General features: G+C 38.9%; 1 protein-coding gene across 1 annotated transcript; it reads right to left on the bottom strand.

Moving 5' to 3' along the window:
- Positions 1–6048: 6048 nt before the first annotated feature.
- Positions 6049–9557, bottom strand: LOC4338160 (auxin-responsive protein IAA17-like). Its single transcript, NM_001402506.1, has 5 exons — positions 9069–9557; positions 8129–8361; positions 7290–7389; positions 7116–7177; positions 6049–6462 (listed from the first exon to the last, which is right to left on the bottom strand). The coding sequence occupies exons 1-5, from the start codon at positions 9407–9409 to the stop codon at positions 6425–6427; spliced, it is 774 nt and encodes a 257-aa protein (NP_001389435.1). The 5' UTR covers positions 9410–9557; the 3' UTR covers positions 6049–6424.
- Positions 9558–10598: the final 1041 nt, after the last annotated feature.

The raw sequence follows: 10598 nt of genomic DNA, 5'->3' as shown, positions 1-10598 counted from the left end.
GCATTCCTGCTGTAGGACTTCTTGTCATTTGTATTCTATGTCATGGAATATGAATGAATGGTGGTAAGTATGGAATCAGCGAGTGAGGAGCACAAACGCTGAGAACTGAAAAGTCTTTTGTGCTTTATCCATGGGCGCCCTGGAAGAAAGGAGAGAAAGGTTACATGTGATCTTTTACGTTGATATGGTGCCCATTTGACATGGAGCGAGATGGCGACAGTGTTCATCACTGTTAACATATGAAGGCATATTATATAGCAAAAGATTCTATGAATACCAGCGTCAGTGTAAGTTGAGTTTGACCTAGTTTTATTGACAATAATATTGGCAAAGTTGTACTTTCATCCAGATTTGTATAATTGTATGCATGGTTTTGGGACATTTTGTTTACACGCGACTGCACTTTCTTGCGATAACTATGCTGAATTCCTGGGTGCACAAATGTGTTGGTGTGCGTTGAGCTACAACACTTTATGCGAATTACATATGGTAGCACTTGTAACAACATTTCAGGCCGTTCAAAGAAAGCCCACTTAATCAACTTAGCCGCATATCTTAATCATGCAAGTACTGAGATTGAAATATGCAAAAACAGATTAACACTAATGTAGTTCTACATTGTGGTTTTGTTGGCGACGATACAACATTGTTATTTCCTGTGTTGACAGCCAGATTTTTGTTGATGTGATTTAGATAAGTAGGGAATAAAGAAAAGAAGAAAACAGGGAAAGGGAGAGGACAAAGATAGACACTGACAGTTTGCATGTCATAATCCAAATAGGCGGGGGGCCGTATATAAAACCCATGAGATGGCTACTACAAGTATGGGAACATGTACTTTAAATTTAATTTTGATCTGTATCTCCCAAAGTCCCAATTCTATATACTAGGAAATTGAACAACCACATAGGCCTTATCCGACCAAAATTGAACTAGGAATTTTCGAAATTGCTTAGTGGTGGCATTTCGTTGATGAATTTGTGCTGCTACCGGTAAACAACAACCTAGCTAGCAGGCATGCATGATGGAGCTTATTACTCCGTCAGTTTGCATGAGATGCGATAACAAGGAACAATTGATTCGCCCTTTTTAAAAAGCTAAGCAATGGGCACCACTAGCAATGAAATTTTACTCGGCTTGCCAGTTGCCACAATGGGAAGGATCTCACAGCAGACAAATTTAAGTAGATTATTGTCACGGATTATCTACTTAACTATAAGAATCAATTAAATATTTCAAGAAAATAGAATTGGTAAATAGCTTAAAATAAATGGTCTAAAAAGCGATAGAAAAACGTTTTTAACAAAAACATATATTTCATACTGTAGGATAAACAATCTGGTGAATAACTAAAATTAAAAAGGGACTTAAAAGGCTGTGTTAGTCAAATAGGAGTAACTATTTTTTCTTGCTCTGAATGCGCAGCCTAGAGACGGTTGAACACTTCACTCCTAGCGCCCTTTATTCACAATTATTTGAAAAAGAAATGGCTAGGTTGACTAATGTTGGCACTCTAGAGTTGTTCAACTAGATACACTTATTAATATCTGATTGGTGGACTCATACAACAACCCTAATTAACAGTAGGCCAACATAAACTCACAGTTTATACGGAGTATGGCCGTATGGGTGATCCAGAAGTAGTGTGTAACGCAAAGACCAATGAGAAAGCACTGTACATCTGCTGTAGCTGACACGAAAGAAACTCCCTCCATAAAAAAACTATTTCTAGGTTTAAATGATATAGTGTATATTTAGATTCAAACTTAAAAATGGGTTTTTCTTTTTTACGGATGGAGGATGTGTATATGCCTGATACGAAAATAAGTGTGATAGAGACAATTTACGTTCGTATACCTCACTCGTAATGTACTAGTACTACGTACTAATCGTCACTGAAATTAATTTACTTTAGAGAATACCATAGCGACTCTCCTCACTAGCAATTTGAACTAGCAAGCATTTAGTTTGGTGGTTATGAATAAATATTTTTTTAAGTCACCTCAGTGTTAATAAAATTTTAAATTACTTAAATTCCCTTCCTAAGCCCTAATTCTCTAAAAATATAAGAATTTTTGTGAATTGGAGTTAGTATAAGAAAATTCTTATATTTTGAAATAGATGGATATACAAAGTACACTCTAAGAGTAGGCTGATTTCATTCCTCACCTTTATCAACTTTCACTCTCGTTTTCCGTAACAGTAAAACACTGTGTTTTTCATAAAGAAAAAAGTTACATACAAAAGTTGTTAAAAAAATCATCTTAATTTATTTTTAAGTTTTTCAACTAACATTTAATTAACCACACTTATTAAAATGAGTTATACTGCTTTCTTTGCGAAGCAAAGTATTTCCAACCCATAGTACCAACGATACTCATAAGCAATTTCCTTAAACAAACCATACTCTGTTTAATCTCTGTTTCAAAATAAATAAATCTAATATAAAATATAACATTTTCTAACATACTAGAATTCAACGAGTACATGTCATAAAAAAACAAATCTAATGCTAAACATGATACTACGTTGCAATCCTACTAATCTGAACACAGCTAACACACACCGTCAACCTTGACAGGAACTTGACAGGGATACAGGGGTACACGGCAGACGCCTGTTCCTGCCAGCGTGTCACGTCCGTGGGCCCACCCGACAGCGAGAGACCTCGTTCCCGCGTACCCATCGCCTCCTGCAGTTGCACCCCCCCAACCGCGTCGCCCTCCACACACCCGCGCCCATGTTCACTTGCCCCACCCAGCTGCCACCTCACACCTCCTTTTTTCCTTTTTCCCCCCGCAACCTCACCCACAACGCTCAATGACACCCCGGCCCCACCACCTCGTTGGCCCCACCTGTCATCCATCCCAGGTGTGGGCCCGCACGCGCGCGGCGCATTATTTTCATTTTTTTTTTGCGCGGGGCCCACGATGCTCGCGACGGGAGGGGGTGGGGCCCAGGCTGTCCTCCTACCCACAGCCACGCTCCACTTCACTGTGGGGCCCACCCGCACCGTCTCTCCCCCCGCACCCCCACTCCCACGTAGCGGCCCTACCTCCACCGACGTGTGGGCCCCGGTGACATCCCCGGGCCCACTGTCAGCGTCTGGGTGTTGGGGCTTGAGCGAGGTGTTTTACGTCGCTTTCGTGTGGGGCAGCGGATGTTGGGGCGCATTGCAAATTATTTTTTTTTCTCATTTTTTTTGGGCGTCCATGCCCGTCATAATTGTGTCTCTCAGTCCAGCCCAATGGTGGGCCCGACCTCTCATAATTTCTGCACTCTTTTTTCGGTTTTTTTTTGTTTTTGTTTTGCCTTTTTTGACCGTCAGAAATAGATGGCTTATTTAATTAGGCCAGTAGTTTCCATTAACTCCAATTATAAAGAAACTAGTACTGTACACTATTATTTTAATGCAAACACAACTTTTACATACTTAAATTTAATGTTATTTATCTCACATGATGTCTTGGATGTTGCGTAGAAACTATATCTCATGTAAGATCTGATTTTCTTCTCTTTCCTCATTTATTCACTTGCCACGTCATTTTTTTAATTTTCGTGACAGATTATTTAATGCTATGGACATTGTTCTCATTGGGCTGGGAATGGCCATATGCTGAAGAGAAAAAAAAATGTGTTGTTGGGATCTTTATGTTAATAAGAATATATGGTCCCATTTTTTTTTCCTAATTAATGGGGCCAGCGAGCGACCAGTGTTGGTAATGCCCATGATTTCTTCATACTTTGATGATCTCCTCCGGTGCATGAATCATGGATATAAAGTTCAGTTCAGTTCAGATGTCGCAAGTGAGGCACATATAACATCTGCAGTGTAGGATACTGTTCTAGATAAATACTACTCTGTAAAAAAAATAACTTTTAACTATAAATCTAGACTTTTTTTTAAGGACGGAGAGTCTAGGTAATAATCTTGTGAATTTACCCCCTCTTTTGAACAGAGAGATATTGCAGGAATTTTATGGAAATTAAACTAATTCCCTGTGAAATTCGAGGCAATTTTTAAAACGCGGTAATTTTTTGCAAGATAGTTTAGTTCCTAGGAAAATCCTCTGAAATTCCCTTGAACCCAATGGTCCTCATAAATATGAATCTTGTTTGCCAAAAAGTTGGACACAACTTTAACATATTGTGTTTAGGCTATAGCAATTGTTATCTGGGCTATAATAATATTTGCATCTAAGGAAACACTGTCTAGTTCACACTCGGTTAAAACAAAGAGATAATGTTTCCAACTTCGCAGAGACAAACAGATGAGTTATGCTGCTAGATGAGACAAAGATCATGTGACGTCGTTGGAATTTGGCTCAGAATTTTTCAGTTGACAAAACAGTGCTGTCAATTTGCAGCTGCAACTAGTTTCCTTTATTCTAAAAAAAAAATCTGGAGCCACCACAAAGGCAGGCAGTTTGGGGATAAACGCTTCACTGAGATGAGCAGCTATGCTCAGCATTTGCTTCACAAATGTTGCTTTTACAGCTGACAAAGAAAGGCTGACAGTGTCTCTTACCAGCCATGGCCTCCTTTTGTCAACTATGTAGACAAAAATGCTGAAGTTTTTGGTGATGATATGCTAATGAGAAATGCAGAATTATGAGAGCAAATATCAATATGTCTGTAAAATGTAGTACGAAGTTAACATCGATCTGTAAAAGTTGCACGAATTATTGTTCACAAAATGAGAAAAAAAAAAACAACCGACGAGCCAGGGTTTTAGTTTTAATAATAATAATAAAAAAAGAAGATCAATCATGTCGTGCAAATCACTATCTGCGACAATTTGTCGAAATTCCATTCGTACACAACACCATCAAAATCCATAGGACATGAACTAAAAGGACTGAAAGGGTGTGATAGAAAAACAGAATTTTGATTTCATTCACAGGAGAAGCTACTGTGGGAAGATGCTCACCTTCCTTCCTTGACATGCAAGATTTATCTCTTAAATAAAAATGACAGAATGCATGATATACCTAATAAGCTAGAGGGAACATATGCATACTCATGCTTCCTGAAAAGATGAAAGTGAAAGCAATGCTGCAGTCCAGACATTCACAATTATCTGCAGGCCATGAAACACAGTGAAATATGGAGCAAACAGCCACACACAGAAGCTAAATAAACTACCATCCTAATGAGTGACTTTATCTGTTAATTAAAGGGATCAAGCAAAGGTTTAATTAAAATATCAGCAACTTGGTGGCATGGCAGGACCACCAGGGAACAAAGGAATCCAGAGCCTATAAGGTACTGGATGCTGCTGGTATTAAATATATATTGCAAGTTCAGAGTTGGAAAACAACAGGAGGTAACAAAGGAAGATGAAGAAGTGTTAGAAAACTAAACCAGATGATCCAGGATTGCTTCATGCACTGCCAATCAGCACGAATGGTGAACTCTATCAGTCACTTTCAGCCGATGCGCGCCTCAGCATAGTCGAATAAATTCAGCGCCCGAGATGCGACAGCCTGCAAGCTACAAGAGATAAACAAATGCAGATGAAGGCTCATTTGGGTTAGTGAAAGATGCCTTTTGAGTTGAAACAAGAACAGAATCAGAATTTTTATGTGTTCATTGGAACAAATGGACACCACTCCACATGCATACCAACTAACAGACACTAGTAAGGAGAAAAAGGCAGCAAAAAGTAAGCAGAGTGGAGCATCATTTCTAAGGAGGAAGATACACACCAAGGCAAAGAAAAGCCTGATTCTAAGGGATCATAAGCCATTGCCATCTCTCTAGAAATGATAATATAATATCCAACCTGAATGATGGTTGAGATGGAAACCTTTTAAAATGACACTAGAGAGACAACCATCATTACCTTGGAAGATAATAACTGCATACACTACATGCCCCCACTCAGCAACTACACACTAAAGCTGGCTAGGAAGCACAGTTTCACCATGAAAAAGCATGGACATGAAATTGAAAGAACACAACTGTAGAAAGTTACTGCCTTAAAAAAGGTTGCTTCATCAGACTCCAAAACAGATGAGATGTATGGAACAGAGCATGAACAGTTGATGCCTTGGTGGACAATACATTTGCAAGCTTCATTGAACATTTATGTAGCGAACAAACAGTTCATTGACAACATTTTGCAAAGTAGGTAGGGGTGCTCAATCATAGCAGTAGCACATGGTGTCCAAACCATTTACACGAATAGCATTAACACACGTACAAAGACTTGGGCACAATCAAATAGAGTTTATGTCCCTAGGAGATTTGGCGAAGCTAACATAACAAGACACCTTTTTTTTTAACTTTCACAATAGCAAACCATGTAGTACAGACCATAAGGCAGACTCCATCTTAAAACTGTTAGACTTCTTGGTTTTCAGAAAATTCCCTACAGTCATTTGATCTCCATCTTGCTTTTGACTGTGGGGCAGAAACCATTCTAGTTGCGGTTTTTGGACTTATCAACTGCCCTTGGAGCTGCATGAGAAAGAAACAAGACAAGTAAATTACCGAGCCATGTGTAAAAATGCAAACTAACAACTAAAAGAAGGTGAAGCCATTGAATGATAACAGCTAACAACCACATAATGCCATTCAAAGCATTATAAGTTTGACATCCAATAATTCATTCCATGATTAGTGCACAAAGGAATCATGGTGAAACAATGCATTAGAACAAGAACATCAATAGTAAGACTCAGATCTCAATCAGTTAGCTTTTTTATAGCGCTGGTTAGATACATGCATGACACCTTCAACCGTAATTGCACATCTACCTCTTAAATACAAGCATCCAACATATCGATATAGCATAATGAGTTATGGTTTCCTTGATTTTAGAGTATTTTGAGTTATGTCACCAGCCCTGGTTCAACATGCCCTACAGCATGAAGTATGAATTGCTAAGTTGAATTTGAAAGAAAGCACAAGAAAACCAATATTCCTAAACTGATACTCCCTCTGTTCCAAATATATTCCAGGAATGCTTATATTTTGAAACTGAGCAAGTATGTCACATGATGCATTTAAACTCTGTGTCAAAAACACATAGGTCTACAAGTGCAATTTAAAGGGAAATAAAATGAGATCAGCCGAACGTGCAATTCAACATAATAAACATACAAACTTACCAAGTCCAATTGCATCTGAACCTTTCATGATCCTGAGTCTGCGACAAGAGTTGGCAAACATCCTGCAATTTAAATCAAAAGTTCTTCAGTAACAGCATTTTTATTTCTTCGATCTCATTGGTGTTATTACTTCTTTCTTTGCGATGATAACTAGATAAGAACTAGTGTACTTACTCCCATGGAACATCGCCAACAAGCATCCAGTCTCCATCCTTGTCTTCATAAGTCAGCACATATTCACCATCCTTGCGGCTCTCAGATAAGCCATCCTTGCCTGATATGGCAATACATCCACACTAACCTGTAAGGCCAAATAAAACAAACAGAAGAGAATCTCTCCTTGTACTAAAATTTCTATTGCAAAAATTCGCGCTTGTTCTCACTTTCTAGATTTTTACAAAAAAAATATTACTAAGCAATGTGTCTATTAATTATCGAGAAAAGGCGGTATAACTATTAGTATAATGAAAGTATATTTCCTACGTAATCTGAAATAAAAATAATCAAAACAGCAAGAAATAATTGAAATACATTCGGAAAAGGCAATTAAAACAATATGCCATCCGAATTGACGATGATTAATATTCAGAAATAAAGATGATCTGCATTGAGCAATGTTCAGAACTAAAAAAAGACCTGTACGATGATCACAAAATTAGAATTAGAGCCAATTTTAATTTATCTTTAAAAATACAATCTTTTTGGAAGATGTATAGTACAAATACAATCAGCACATAATAAATAAGGCCTCTTTCGCTTTCTTGTAAAAATTAGTGAACCATAAATTGCTGTTTGTGATCTTAAAACAACTAAATGAACCATAACCCGCCTTTTGTGATCTTAAAACTACTAGGAACAAATCCATGTTACCGGCAAAAGTTACTTGTACAGATCAAGCATATATTGGTTCCTAGTCACAGGCATCCTAGACGATGTAATTGTAAGAGCATCCACATCAAAAGGAAATGCAATTACAAAGAGAAATGCAAGCAGGGTAACCCGAGACATCTCACCAGTTGTGAAGCCAATGAACATCTTCTCAAGCGCAGTTGACAGGTCCTTGTAGTTCTTGTAGGTCTTGAGGTCCACCTTCCTGAGGTAGGGGGCACCATCCATGCTGACCTTGACGTACAGGAACCCCTGGCCCTGCTTCGCTTCAGCATCCTCCTTGCTGCTCTTCAGCTGGTTAGTAGCCATCGTGTTCTTGCGGTAGCTGCGAATTGGTGGCCATCCAACCACCTGAGCCCTGCACAACAACACATCATGCACAAGGAGGAGTCAGATCACTACATGTTCTAGCTCTACTCATGTGCAGGGAGGGAATACAGAAACCAATTAGGCTCAAGAGCAAAAGAATTCGAGCAAAGTAATGTCAGATCAAAAGGCTGCCAAGAAAATGCAGCAGAAAGGAACACCTTAAAGATGATAAAACTTGGTAATAGAAGGATTTGAGGAAAAAAAAAAGAGTTGCAAGAAAGCTCAAGTTAAAAGAAAAAGGAGGCAACTTTGTAAAGTGAGAAATTTGAAGAAAAGAGCAAAAGTGGAAATTCAGGAAGAATAACTCAAAACCTTTTCCTTCCCTCCTCTAATTAACGGCAGAGAAGCCAAATTCACAGGGAAAAAAGGAGAGGCAAAATTGAACTGAAACAAAGGATCTATTGACACAAAAATTCAACCTTTGCCCACAACTCTCTCAACTCCCTACTTTTGTTTCCCAAAACTCAAGAAAAAACACCATATCAAACATATCAGCCTGGGAAAAAAATATTTCTACAAAACTGAAAATGCTTCATCATACCAAACAAAAACAATTTTTCACCAAAATTCTCCTTATAGCAACCCAGAGGCCAGAGCTTCACAATTTACAAAACCATCTTTTATTTTTTTTCCCAAGAAAAAAAGAGGAACCCCAAAGAAGGAAATCAAAGCCACAATCCGCAATTCCGAACATACTTGGCAGCAGGCGCCTGCGGCGCGGCGGCGACCTTCTTGTCCTCCTCCTCCGCATCCTCATCCTCCTCGCCGGCCGCCGCCTTCTTGCCCTTCCCGGCGGCGGCGGCGGCGGCGGCGGACGCCGGCAGCGGACGCGCCTCGTCGGAGAACCCGCGCTTGGCGCCCTTGGCAGCGGGGAGAAGGTCGAGCGTGGCGGCGGGCGGGGAGCGGTCCGGCGAGTGGGAGCCGGGCAGGCCGAGGCGGAGCTCGGTGCCCTTCAGGTCGTTGTCGGCGGCGGCATCGGCGGCGGCGGGCACCGGCGGCGAGAGGCCTATGTAGTCGAGCTCGAGTGGGGGCGACATGGGGAGCAGCAGGACATGAACCGGAGAGAGAGTGGGGGAGTGGGTGTGGGTGTGTGTTGTGTCCAGCGAGCCACAGCGAGACAAGAGAAGAGAGTGTGTGTGTGTGTGTGGAAGAGGAGCTGAGGTGGTGAAGCTGCTTCTTCTTCTTCCTCTTCCCTGAGCTGAGCTGAGCTCGTGATAGCTGTAATTTCTTTTTAGAATTAAGATTTTTAAACAGTTTAACATTTCGTTTAGATTTAAAAAGTTACAGTTACAAAATTCAGGAAATAAACCAGAAGCTTGGTTTCTTACCTTTTTAGATTCTCGAAAATTGACTACCAATTTACTGCTTTTCAAAATCTTACGCTCCCTAGCTTGATCAAACCAAAATATACCAATTTAGCTCTTGCTTTCTTATCACATGTGAAACCAGAAATAATTTTAGTGTATATTATTTAAAAAACTTTTATGTAAAAACATTTATATAAAGAAATACATTGTTTAGCAGTTTAAGAAGTATGCTCACGATAAACGAGTTACAAGTTGGAGTTGAAGTTTAGGGGGTGTTTAGATTTAGTGGTGTAAAGTTTTGGTATGTCACATCAGATATTATATAGGGTGTCGCACGGGGTGTTCGGGCACTAATAAAAAAAACTAATAACAGAACCCGTCAGTAAAACACGATACGAATTTATTAAGCCTAATTAATCCATCATTAGAAAATTAAATCTTTACTGTAGCAAGCAATTAGACTTAAAAGATTCATCTCGCAAATTAGTCATAATATGTGTAATTAGTTTGTTTTTAGCCTATATTTAATACTTTATGCATGTGTTTAAATGTTCGATGTGACAGGGTGAAAAATTTTACGGTGGGATTTAAACATGGCCTTAGAACGTAGTTTACAGTACAGTGGATAGGAAAAAAATACAACAACAAAAAGATCATAGATATGGTTGTGGTAAATCTATGCTAAATAATACTCCAATTTTAAGGTATAATATTATAAAAGGCTATGTTTAGCTAAAATATTGTGTATATTAAACATTTAATATTCCTTGTACATATTATTTCTATTAGAACCTCTAAAAGTATATATTTTAAAAAATAATTTTATGACAAGGTTACTTGCATGATAATTTGTTTATAAGTTCAATATACATGTGGTGTTGTGATATCATGGCTTAACATTTTTAGTTTTGTGATAATT

Source organism: Oryza sativa, chromosome 5 (genome assembly GCF_034140825.1).
Source record: "Oryza sativa Japonica Group chromosome 5, ASM3414082v1".
Classification (NCBI taxonomy): Eukaryota; Viridiplantae; Streptophyta; class Magnoliopsida; order Poales; family Poaceae; genus Oryza; species Oryza sativa.
This window is presented reverse-complemented; position numbering and strand designations above follow the sequence as displayed.